This window comes from Mesoplodon bidens (genome assembly GCF_964165515.1).
Source record: "Mesoplodon bidens genome assembly, chromosome: 17".
Lineage (NCBI taxonomy): Eukaryota > Metazoa > Chordata > Mammalia > Artiodactyla > Ziphiidae > Mesoplodon > Mesoplodon bidens.
Window position 1 is genome coordinate 75,770,959 of NC_138174.1, and position 12,806 is coordinate 75,783,764.

The following is a 12,806-nucleotide window of genomic DNA, read 5'->3' on the forward strand; positions in this document are numbered from 1 at the left end:
CTAACGCCCGACTCCCCTCGGCGTGAAGGCCAAAGCCCCCCACGCCACCCGCACGCGTGCTCGTGCTTTGGCCTCCGTCGCCTCCCCTCGAGCCACGCCGGGCCCTTCCGGTTCTCAGATTCACCGGGCAGGCCTGCCGCACCCCAGGGCCTGGGTACCTACTGCTGCTTCAGCCTCGCTGGACCCGCTTCTGAGGATGAGCCTGGCCGGCCGATGGGGTGGGGGTCGCTAAGGAAGGGCTGCGATGCGGGGTCTGGAGGCTGCGGGCCTCCACCGCGGGGCCTGTGTGATTCCGGGGCCTGTGTGACATCACAGCCGGCGGGGCGGGCCTTCCACTGGCCACGAGCTGTGGGAGGGAGGCGGCGGCCCGTCTCCTGTTGGATCCGAGAGCTGCTGTCCACGTGGAGCGTGACCGTGAGCTGTGTGGCTGGAGCTCAGCCGGGGACGTGCCCGCTCGGCCTCCTCCCTTCTTGGCGCAAACTGCCCTGCGGCCTGGCCTCCAGGTCCCCCGTGCTGACTGCTCTCTCCGCAGGTTCCCGTGACCCCCTGGCTGTCCTTCAGCTGCTGCCATGAGATACGCTCCACAATTCAAGAAGTCCCCCTCGCACCTCCTGAAGACATTTGCCGCTAACAGGCCGGGCCGCGCGGGGCTCCGGGGAGGCTGTGGTTTCGAGCCACGAGGCCCGGCACAGGGGCGGCAGGAAGCGGGCAGGGCCAGCCCGGAGCGGGGGGCAGGGCCGTGTGCGTCCCCGTGGGAACATCTGTGCGGAGGGGACGGGGCGGGGCCTCGGGGGGCGGGGCCTTGAAGCCCTTGAGGGATCTTCTGCGTGTCAAGTTCTGCCTGGCAGTCCTGCAGCTTCGCACCCACACTGCCCCACCGCTGCCCTCTCTCTCCGACAAGTCACCCGTCCAGGGACCCCTCGGAGGGCCGTGTCCCCGAGTGACCCAGGGATCCGGGGCCTCGGACACCAGGCCAGGCGGAGGGCAGCGGGGTGGAGCCGCTCCCTGGAGAGGGCAGCGTGGTCATGGGGCCGAGATGGGGTCACACAGAGGTTCCCAGGAAGGAGGGCCCAGCTGGGAGTGGGTGCCACCGCGCAGACGCAGCCCAGGGAGCCTCCCCAGGCACTCACTTCACGGAAGAGACGCTCCGCGGACACATGACATAAAGAAAAATGCCTAAAAGCACACGTGGTTTCCCAGCAATGTCCCGAGGGAATTTTCCCCAGTGGGAGGCTCTCTCCTGGGGACCCGGGCACCCTGACACCCTCCGGTGCCCTGACCCTACGCCCTGGTCTGTCTGGGGACCCCTGATGCAGCCACGCGGGACATGTGCCCCTCTCACATCTGAGACCCGCGTCACGTGCTGGGCTCAGTTCCAAACCGATGTGTCAATTGTCTGGGCACAAGGGTCCAGGCCTCCTGAACTGCAGAAGCAAAACCAGGGGAAGGAGGTGGGGAGGAGACCCATGGGGCCGTCGCAGCCGGGCCAGGCCATGTAGGGGCTCTGAGGGGCCGTCCGGGCGCCGGGGGTCCCTTCCACCTGGAAGCTCGGGTCTGGGAAGTGCCGTGGATTCGGGAATCCAAGAGGACTCCAACGAGGGTATAATGGGTGTGGGATGCCCCGCGGCACAGGGGTACAGGGCCGGCTGCCGTGCTGCTTCTCCAGCCCCCCTTTTCCTTATAAGCCACTCTGCAGAAATAACCCAAATGGTCTGTGCGGCGCTTTACAGTTTATAGGGCGCTTTCGCGGATACGATTTCAATTTTCACGGCCCCTCTGTGAGGGAATCAACGTTGGCTTTAGACCGACAGGCAGAGCGGACAGAGGTGCACGGTAGATCAACAGCCGAGACCACAGGCCGCGCGGGCAGGTCCCCGGGTCAAGCCCTTCCTCCCCACGCTGGCGTGACCTTCCCTCCCTCACCTCTAACACGGGCGGGCGTGAGGAGGGTCTCTGCAGAGGGGCTGCTGGAACGATCGAAGGAGATAGAACTTGGAGAAATCCCTGAGGGGGCTCCTTGCAGCCCTGACACACTTGAGGAAAACCCAGCACAGCTCACGTCCCCTCAAAGTCTGCAGGGACCGAGCCCTCGCCCGAGACCTCAGCGACCACGGCGACAACGGCCCGGGAGCCAGCATAGCCCTGCCCCCCCGGGTCAGCGGGCCAGCTCTGGCTCCCAGACTCCGGCTGCAGGGGTCCCCGACTCTGTCCAGCCTTCCGTCTGCAACGGTGGCCTCCGCAGCACAGGCCCCACGACGGGGAGGCCGAGGACACGGGATGGGGCACACCTGGAGTCGGGGTGTCCTGGGACACGGAGGAAAGGGCATGGGAGGGCAGTGGGTTTCCCTGGAATCTCTTAGTCTGAGAGACCAAACTCCCCCGCCAACCCGAGGAAGACGGTGTTCCTTGGAGACTCAGGAAAGGGGGGCCCTGCTCTGCGCCCGCTGGGGAGACCGTGTTTACTGCTGATGGGGCACCTGCTCAGAGCTGAGCCCCTGCGGTCCCTTGCCCTCCGCTGCAAGGCACGTGCCTTCCTGGCACTAAACTTTCTGTCCTTTCGATGCGACTTTTAAATTCTGAAATAATCCTCATGTCGGTCATTTTAACTCAGTCTGCGCTTAAATGTGGATTAAGAACATGTTACTGCCCGAACTCCCAAACACCCATTGTATTAGGTCTGTGTTTCCCAATTGCTTTGTGGAGTGCTGAGCCCAGCTCGCCGGGATGCGTTATCTCCTTAATCCCTGGGGGACCCCGCATTATTCTGTGTGCGTCATCAACTTGACATTGTCGTGTTCAGAAATCTAATTCATTCCAGATCTGAGTTTCAAAGTGCGATGTGTATGATGCATAACGAAAACTGTAACAGAACCCACCACGCACACCCGTGAGCTCCCGTCCCTGCCCCGCGTTCCTTCGAGTCAGAGGGCACTGCGTATCGGGGTAACGTCCGTGTGTGTCTGCTTTGCAGTGTGCGACATCCCTCTGTATGACATATGTGACTACAGTGTCACCAGATATCGGTGCAAGGAACTCGGGTGCTGCTTTTATAAAGGCATCTGCTATGAGAAGGCCGTTCCCAGTAAGTATCCGGCCAGGCCCGCCCTGGCGGACAAAGCCACGCGGGCCAAGAACGGCCTGCTTCCCTCTCCCGGGTCTCTGTTGCTGTTCGGGCCTCTTTCTTTGTTTCCTGGTCACATCGCCCTGCTCGGTGCAGCCGCAGGAGAGACGGCTCTGAGGGTCTGGGCCCGGGACTTCAGCCACCGGAGAGAGTCCACTCCCGGGTGGGACAGACGTGCTGTTGAAGAGGCTTATTTGAGATCCCTCCATCCTGGGGGGGTGAGGGGGTGTAGAAGCCTGCGTTGGAGGAGACGTCTCTGCAAAAGCAGCTGGCTCGGGGCAGGGCCCCCGCGGCTGTGCGCAAGGGGAGGCCTGACCCAGGCGGGAGCTGGAGCCCTGAGGACCCAGGACAGACCCCCGACTGGGGTCAGGATGAAACTTAGACCTGACACTGAGCTCTGCGGCCGGTCCCTGAAGCCCAGGATGCGCCTGGGGAGGTGGGACTAGTAGGGGGGCCTGGGATGGGGAGGGGCCCCGAGCTGGAGGGGAGGCCGGACCCTCCCAGTCAGACAGCAAGGGAGGCACCCGGGACTCAGAGGGCAGCAGGAGGGGTGAGCGGGGAGGAGGAGGTGAGCTGGGTCTCCTGGCCCAGAAGGGATGCCCTAACGATGCTTTTTCTGGATACTTCCCCACACTTCTGCCTCTGGAATTGTCTAAATTAGTATTTCCAAACACTCAAATTCTACTTGATGGTTGATGCTTTTCCTTGCCCTGTATGCGTCCCTTTTAGAAACGGGGGTGAGGGCTCTAGGACTTTTGGGAAGGGGTAAACACGTCCCTGGAACAGGGCAGCCTGCAGGAGACCTCACCGGGGAGGAGGAACGTGTCCCCAGATACAGAAAGCTGGCCGTGGACCCTCAGCTCTGATGCTCTGGGAAATGTGTCCTGTACCCTCCTCCGCCCTCACCCCCCAGGGGTCAAGGGCGCAGCTGTGTCCTGTGACTTTCCGGGATTTCTTCTTCCCTTGTTTGTCCTCTGCGGTCCCAGCTGGGCTCAGCCGCCCATCCCCAAGGCCTACCTTCTCCTTCCTGGACATGGGAAGTCAGAAACATTACCCTTGGGGCAGCCCCATTCCACAGGCTCAAAACCTTCCACCAGCTCCTTCAAGAAGTGATATTCTGAGCAAAACAAGAAGCTAAAGCATCGGCAAGATCCGCGTTCAGCCAAAGGGAGAGCATTGTCTTCCTTTATGGTGAAGATTCGGTGGGTAGGGCCAAAGCGGAGGCAGTTTAGCTCAAAAAGAGGCCACAACGAGCACTCCTCATAGCTGGGAGGATTTTCTGGTGACAGTTTCTCCTTCAGATCTTGAGTTAGAAGACTTGGGACCAGATCTCCTTACTCATGCCACCTCCAGGGACCCCAGCACCCCTAGGATCCCACACCCCTTCCCCTGTACCTGAAGATAGAAGCAATTGGAAGTTACCTCCTTTGGTTGTTATTTTTACTGAGATAGAATTCTCATGCCGTAAAATTCACCCTTTTGAAGTGTACAATTCAGTGACTTTTAGTATATTCACAAAGTTATACACTATAAATTCCAGAACATTTTCATTATCCCCAAAAGAAACCTGCACCCATTAAACCATCACCCTGTTCCCCTCCCCCCCCAGTCCCTGGTAACCACCAATCTGTGTCTATGGATCTACCTGTTCTGGACATTTCATATAAATGGAGTCATACCATATGGGGTGGCCTTTTGTGTCTGGCTTCTTTCACTTACATAATGTTGTCAAGGTTCATCTATGATGTACCATGTGTCAGTATTTCACTCCTTTTTATGGCTGAATAATATTCCATTGCCTGGATGGACCACATTTTGTTTATCATTTGTCTGTTGATGGGCATTTGGGTTGTTTCCACTTTTTAGCTATTATGAATGAAGCTACTATGGACAAATGCACACACAGATTTTGCATGAACATGTTCTCAATTCTGGACCATATATTAACTCTATTTTAAAATTTTGAGGAAGTGTCAAACTAGTTTCTTTCTTTTGCCTGCTCAAATCTACCATTGAGGTCCTCTGGTGAGATTTTCATTTCCATTATTATACTTTCAACTTCAGAATTTCCATTTGGTTCTTTTTTTTTAATTAAATAATTTCTATCTTTTTGTTGATATTTGGTGAGATATCTCCATTTGGTGAGATATCATTCTCATACTCCAGTTCTTTAGACATGGCTTCCTTTAGTTCTTTGAACATATTTAAAATAAAGTCTTTGCCTAGTAAGTCTAACATCTGGGCTTCCTGGGGCACCATTTCTATGGATGGCCTTTTTTCATGTACCTGGCCATATTTTCTTATTTCTTTGCATGTCTCGTATTTTTTGTTGACAGTAGACATTTAAAATAATATAATGTGGCAACTCTGAAAATCAGGTTCTCCTGCCTCCCCAGATCTCTTGCTGTTGCTATTGTCATTGTTTCATGACTTTTCGGGATGAATTCTGTAACATCTGTATTCTTTGTGGTGTGTGCTCATTGAAGACTCTGCTTGGTCAGCCTAGTGGTCAGACTAATGGCTGGACAGAAATCTCTGTAGACACCTGGAAACAATTATCTCTCAGTCTCTGCTGAGGGCCCTGTGTGTGTGTTGGGACCCACCTTCTACAGGCAGCCAGATAGTTCCCAACTCTACCTTAACCTTCACTTCCTGCTTGCACAGAACCTCAAGGTCAGCCACCAGTGCAAACCTGGAGCCTTCTCAGGTCTTTCCTAGGTATGTGCACAGCTCTGGACATGCCCACTGCCTTCTAGGTTCCAAGGACTATGTCACAGCTTTCCAAACCTCCCTGTAGACAGATCATCCCCTGGTTTTCCCTCTAAGCTTTTTGGTCAGCCTGTTGTTTGCCTCCAACTGCTTTCAACCACCTCAGCCATCGTGATTGTCAACAATCACGATGCCTCTGATTATTTCCAGCCAATGGCTGAGAGAAAGGCTGTTCACACTACATGAGCTCCAAGTCAAGTCACATAAAGACAACCTTGTGAGTGGGGTCTTCCAGTGAAGCACCAGATGGAACAAAGTGTGACCATTTTCTGGGAATAGGACTTTGAAGGAGTTTCAGTCCTGTTCCTTACTCTCCGGTGGTACCAAGCTGCTGGTTGTCACCAGGACCGTGGGCTGTAGGTTTTCATGACTATCATGAAACTGGAGAGAGGGCAGGAGAGGTGGGAACAGGCATGTTAAAATGTCCAAATATCACTGTTGTTACTGAGATTCATCTGTTCATCTTGCATAAAGAGACTGCTGCAAGATTTTGGTTAATTTCCAAAGTTTTGAAAAAGTTTATTACCTCAATTTTGGCCCTGTTCTCATTACTTTTCTGAAGGAGGGTGTTTTGGGGCAGGAGCTTCTGCTCTGCCATTTTTTCTGATGTCACCCTGAAAGTTAATTTGGGGCTTTAATGAACCTCTAGTCCAGTTGTACACAGTGGGGTAGTGAGAGAGGTACCACCCGACATAGTGCTTTTTTTTTTTTTTCTTAAAGGAGTTCATTCTCCTCCGTCTATCTCATTGTGAAACCCATGGGCTCTTACTTGAGAGAGCTGGATGAGTCTCAGGTCCTACACTGTTGAATGACCCATCACATTGCTGCGTCCCGGCCGCTCGTTCACTGGGGGCTGTGACAGGTACTCCTGAGGCTGACTTCATGGCACTGGGTGGTGGCTTGGCCATAATTTGCTGCTTTTTGCACTTGTCATTCTTTTGTTGCTTTGTGGTTTTAGCAGTTGGACGCTCACACATGTCACTACTTGGAGAGCAGCTGACGATTACAATCTGGCTCACTTCATTTCCATCACGGAGTTTTGCTTCTTAGAGGACGCTGGTGTCCTAGGCACATACGCAACTTAGTTTTTCTCAGACGTTTACCACGTGGGGCTCCTAAAAGCAGGAGACTTTAACATCCAAAGGGTATGTGAGTTTGTTCTTTCAATCTTCTACATATACAGAGGCAAAAGGCATTCAATTCCCAGGTCAAGTTACAGGGCAGGGCATGGTCTTTGGCCATTAATTATCCCAATTTACTCACATCCTAATGAAATGGAGCCCTAACAGCATAAAGCAGTGAAATGGATCATTCAAGGAAGAATGCATCCAGCAAAGGAAATCCAAGCTGCTGCTGCTGCTTTTTCTTTATTTTTCATGTGTTCCATCCCCTGAGCATCTTCTCATCCGAGTTTTATTGTGGGAGTTGGCCATTTTGTAAATGTTAGTATTTCATACATCGTTTAAATTAGAGCAATCACCTGATGCCTGTCACTTATTTGAAAAATGAACCTTATTCCTTACAGCACCTTAATGATTAGTGTCCTTAAGGAACCCAGAAAAGAACACACACTGAAGAGTTTTTGTCCTTGCAGAGGGCTCACTGTTCTGCAAGTGGGTGTGTCATGTTTGCATGGAGGCGAGTATTAGTCCTTTTTCCACTCTTTCAATGATAATCAATGAGTTGTGTGAGCTAGGCTTTTTCTTCAGACTTCTTTCGAGCTCAGGAGGTTGGGCCACCTGTGGGAAGCGTCTGGGCAGTGAGCCCTGCACTCGGGTCCTCGCTTGCCCTCAAATTAGTTTTCATTTCTTCGACATCCTTCTCATTGAAGACAGCGAGCGAACCTTTGTACTGTGTAAGTTGTGGTGTTCGGTGACAGGGTGTTATGAGTTCTTTGTGCACGTAATTCCATGTTATGAAAACCTTTCACCAACTTCTTAAATTGGCCGGTTAGCAGTGCGCATTGTGTTGTGGCATAATCTGTATTATTAGGAACATGAACTTGGGGAATTAACATTAGATCTTTGAGAAAGAATTGGGAATTCAAAGAGGATGACTTGCTTTCATTCCTCAGTCTTGATTGTAGGGTACAGTATTTAACCTGTCATTTCTTCTAAGTGTTTGACTTCAGTTTCTTCATGGGACTTGCTGAGACGATTTCAAGACTTTTGTTTAACTGTATTTGGGGGAGGACTTGCCAAGATATTCCTTCAGTTGCTGTTTTTTCTGAGTGATCAATCATAGTATGTGTTTTAGGATAAATCACACATATTGCTTGTAACAAATAGCGTGCTGGCCAGAGACTGTGCAGAGAGAATCATTGAGATTCAGTCTCTGCCTTCAGGAGCTTGACCTCGAGAACAAAAAGTACTCGCACACGCAAAGGTGTAAAAGACATGCTGACAATAGAAAACTAAATCATTGACTAAATATGTGTGTCTCACTAACAGGGATTCACTTACATACAGATTCTGAATTTCTTTCACGAACCAGGACACAAAACCACACTAAGGAATATACACTCCTTGGAATTCAAGAATTCGTGGGTTGCCTTCTTGTCCCTTAAAAGCTCCTAATTCGCACTTTGTTTCAATTCCATTCGTTCAACATCGTTTAAAGCGTACTTTGTGTCAAGGCCTAGGACCCCCTATATTAGTTATCCATCCCCGTGTGACAGATGACCCAAAACTCAGTGGCCTCAGGCAACAACTTAGGGGCTTAGCTGGGTGGTTTGGTCTCCGGTGACTCATGGGAATTATAGTCAAGGTTTCAGGAGGCTGCGCCAGTTGTCCAAGACCAGCCTGGGGCTGCACCACCTGCCCCGTGGGTCTCACCTTGTCACAAGTCTGCCTGCATGTCCTTATACATGAGACGGTCTTCCCCAGAGCCAGCGAGCAGCGAAAGAGCAGGGTAGGAGCCACGGTGACTCTGACCTCGCCTTGGGGGTTCAGAGGTCAGCCCCATACACCGCAGAAGCATCTACACCACGGTGTAAATTCCAGGAGGTGAGAATCGCTGGAGGCATCTCGGAGGCCCTGAAGATTCGGGGGTGAACCTAGGTGCACGCATTTCCACGGGAAAGGCATCGTGGACAGAAAGAAGCCAACAGATCGGAAGGATCCTCCAACAGGAAGTTTCCTAATTTGGTCACCGTTGAGGGGAGGCAGAGTGTATCAAGCACCACACAGCCCCAGGTCTCCCCCCAACCCCGCCCTCTCCCTGTGAACGCCCGAGCGTGAGCGCCTGCTGTATACCAGCCTCTGCTCGCTGAGCGCCAGCAGCTCCAGGAAACTGAGCATCTGCGTTTCCATCGCTGAGCTATTTGGCTTCAACCCCTTTCAGTTTTCCGACTTTAGCCCCACATCCAGGACCCCCGTGCCCCGCACGACTGCCAGAGCCCCTGCAGATTAGCCAGTGCGCGTCCCACTGGAGTCATCCTCGCATCCTGGGAGGCAGCTTCCTCTACAACCTTCGCTTACCTTCTGTTCTGGTTTGGACTGTGTCCCCCGAGGAGAGACGCTGAAGCCCTAGCCTCCAGTACCTGTTGTGTGACCTGGTTTGGATGGGATGAGTTAAGATGGGGTCATCCTGGAGGAGGCGGGCCCTTGTTCCAACATGACTGGTGTCTTATAAGAGGAGACACAGAGACAGAGACTCGGGAGACACAGACTCGGGGAGAATGCTCCGTGAAGGCAGACACACAGGGACGGCGGCCGTGTGATGACGGAGCCCGAGGTGGGGTGATGCGCCCACATGCCCGGGGTTGCTGGGAGCCACAGGAGCTGGAAGAAGCAGGAAGGATCCCCACCTCCACCCCCCAGAACCTTCAGAGGGAGCACGGCTCTGCCGTCACCTTGGCCTTGGGCTTCTGGCCTCCAGGCTGTGAGCCGATACGTCTCTGCGGTTTCGAGCTGCCCAGTGGTGGCGCCCCTCCGTCCTCACAGCCCCAGGGCAGCACCGCCCAAGCGGGGACACTGTGTCTGATAATGTTATTACTGGTTAAGGTGAAACGGTTGAGCGGGAGGAGGAAGTAAGGGAATTGAAGCAAATCACATCACTCGAGGTCGGCGTTTGCAAGCCAGCCAGTCCGCTTCCCGTGAGCGGCGGGAGGGCGGTCGGAGAGAGGCCAGCAGTGCCGGCGGCCCCGCAAGTGCCCCCGTGCGCGAGCCCCTCCCGGCGCTGTACCGGCAGGCGTGCTCGCTTCGCCGCTTTCAAGTCCTGACGTGAGCGCCCGATGAAGACAGCGCGCGCGGAGGACAAGACCCGGGGCGGAAGAGCGTGTGGTTACCGGGCGGAGCCGCGCGCACGCAGAGCTGCCCGGCCTGAGGGTGCCGCCCTTGAGTCACCCGAGCGCCGGGCCGGCCGGCGGGGCCCTCGCGGGAGGCTGGTCCCCAGGCCCGCCTGTGAGCCTGGGCGCCGCGAGTCCCCTGCGGCGGAGGAGCCCTGGAGAAGGCTTGGGGGGCTCGTCCAGCTCCGCCTTCCCCCTCCTTCCCCGGGCGTGCAGAGGGGCCCGGGATTCACACCAGCGGATGCTCCCGCACCGGGAAGCGCCAGGGGAGCGGTCGCCCCTGGGGCACCGTGAAAGGCTCAGGTTCTTCTGTCGGGGGTGGAGGAGACGTGAGCAGTTTGGGGCAGTGCACACCCCTCGTTAACGGAGAGCTCAGTCCGTGAAATTTGAACTCAGGCCCGAGGGATCGGCCACCCAAAAACATCGCCTAATGTTTTGGGACAATTGACCTGAGTATTGAGGGACCGTTTCCAGGGAGCCGGGGGCAGGGTGCGGGCCCCGGTCACAGGAGGCGAGGCGGCCGGGTGCTGCTCTTTCTGGAGGACAGACAGACGAGGGAGCCTCTCCCCACAGCCGTCCTCAGGGGTCCTCTGGGGGCCACGGGCCGCCCTGGGGGCCTGCAGGTGGAGCCTTCTTCCCTCTGCGAGTGGCTTGGATCCTGCACGTGTTTCCAGGGGGAGAAGGTGGAGAGGCGGGTGCTCAGGGCGGAGCTGGGCCTCAGGGGCAGGCGGAGGGCGTGGCCAGCTCCGGGGAGCATCCCTTTGGGGACGGACCTGGGTCCAAGTGATGAACTGAAATTGTTTTCCAGCTTATGTGCAAGTGTTTTCCGCCTTGATCGTGATCATTGCCGGGGCCTTTATCATCACCATTATTTACAGGTCAGTGCTTTCGTTCTCTGAGCCTCACCTGCAGACCCGAGAGGGAGAGGAACAGGATGGTGTGGGCGGGCGGCTCCCCAGCCTTGCCATGGGGGACGAGGAGGGCCCTCTGTGGACGCGAGCCTGCTTGGGGGACCAGCCTCTGTCCCCGGCGCTCTTGATAGCAATGCCAGTGGCATCGAAGGACACCTGACATCTCCAGGTTGGCTCGTCCCGCCTCAGCCTCATGGCCAGCGAGCGCTGGGTCTGCAGAGCCCCGGCCGCTGGTCCACACCCGGGCAGCCCTGTCCTTCGGCCTGTGATGGTTGTGATGCAGCCGTGTGCTCAGACCCGAGTCCCCGGGCGGTGTCAGTGGTGAGGACCTACCTCACCAGGCCCTGGCTGTCACCTGTGGTCCACGGGCAGGACTGGACTTCAGCCTTCATGTGGGGCCCTGGCACCTGTGACATGAACAGAAGCCACTGAGATTAGTTGAGTCACTGTGTCCAACAAGGAGGAAAACCGCTTTCATCCTCCGAGTGGTGCCAGGTGGCGTCTTGATGGACTGGCCTGGCTGTGACCTGCATGTGACGCTCCCTGTTCTGTCCTTGGAAGCCTGGGTGCCACGTGCCGAGTCTGTTTAGAGCACGTATAAGAATCAAAAATGAGGACTCTTAAGACAAAGCATTTATCTTGGCAAATACACGTTCATGATCATGAACCCTATGTTTTTAGGGGCACGTCCTGGCGGAGGGCTGGGCGGCCCATAGAGTTCTCCAGCCTTAATTTCTCTGATTGTGATAAAAACTCTCTTTCCATCAGAGCTGTCCAAGAGAGTAGGAGAGAAAAGGAAGTCCCTACAGAGGTACCTTTGTCCTCCAAGTCCAGCGCTAAAGTGGAAATGGTGCCCTCGGGCGCGCGGCCGGCGGGGTCAAAGGCCCCGAGCACAGAGCTGTGGCACAAGAGCCCGGAGAGCGGGAGGGAGGGCGGTAAGGCGGCGGGAATCCCAGCTTTACTTCCTCTGTGGTCTTCTCTGGTAAAGACACTCGGCAGCCGTGTCAGCCCTTCTGCGAGTTATACCCGTTTTTTAGTTTGGACAAAAGTCTATCTTCTCCAGCTGGGAGGCGCGGGTTTGCAAGGTGAATTCTGTCTTCAGCACAGGCTTCCCGTCCACAAGGCCATTCCCTCCTGGAAACATCGCCTTCCCTCTCCTGCCCTCCGTGTCCCCTCAGACACATCCTGCCGGGGTGTGGGCAGCGGGACTGCTGGCTGAGCTGCAGCCCGGGTGCTGGCTGGCGGCGTGAGAGCGTCTCCTCCTTCTGCGGCGCCTGCAGCTGTGAAGTGTGCCCCCCGCTGCTCTGGTTTCCAGGAAGCCCAGTTGCTTGTCTGGTCACTCACCCTCTTAGGCGGGCTTTGGCCGGAGCCCCTGGCAGGGTAGAGAAGAGTGTCCTCAGTGACTGGCTCTGTCCTGGGCCATGTTTGTGCGGGAACTCCGTCTAGGGCTCTTGGTATCACGGGTCACAAGGCGTGGCTTTCCTGGAGCAGTAAGCGGCCTGCCCAGATGTCCTCAGGGACCTGGACGTGGCCCCTGGCGGATGAGCAGGCCCTGCGCGCGCCTTCTCAGGGTGCTCCCTGCGGGGAGAGGTGCAGACCCTCCTCCCCCGGGAATGAGTGGAGAGGCTCGGGGCAGCAGAGACGCCCCCGCCACCAACTTGCTTTTGAGTGAATCATGGCCACGTGTGTGCCCTGCAGCTGTGTTCACAGGCCTTGA

The 12,806-nt window shown here is 55.6% G+C and overlaps 1 protein-coding gene across 1 annotated transcript; it reads left to right on the forward strand.

Moving 5' to 3' along the window:
* Window positions 1-538: 538 nt before the first annotated feature.
* TEX29 (testis expressed 29) lies at window positions 539-12,308 on the forward strand (the record flags this gene model as incomplete). The annotated part of the gene is made up of 7 exons (XM_081214709.1): window positions 539-741; window positions 849-972; window positions 2,079-2,154; window positions 2,926-3,082; window positions 10,987-11,056; window positions 11,858-12,024; window positions 12,268-12,308. The coding sequence occupies exons 1-7, from the start codon at window positions 570-572 to the stop codon at window positions 12,306-12,308; spliced, it is 807 nt and encodes a 268-aa protein (XP_081070835.1). The 5' UTR covers window positions 539-569.
* Between the last annotated feature and the right edge of the window lie 498 nt (window positions 12,309-12,806).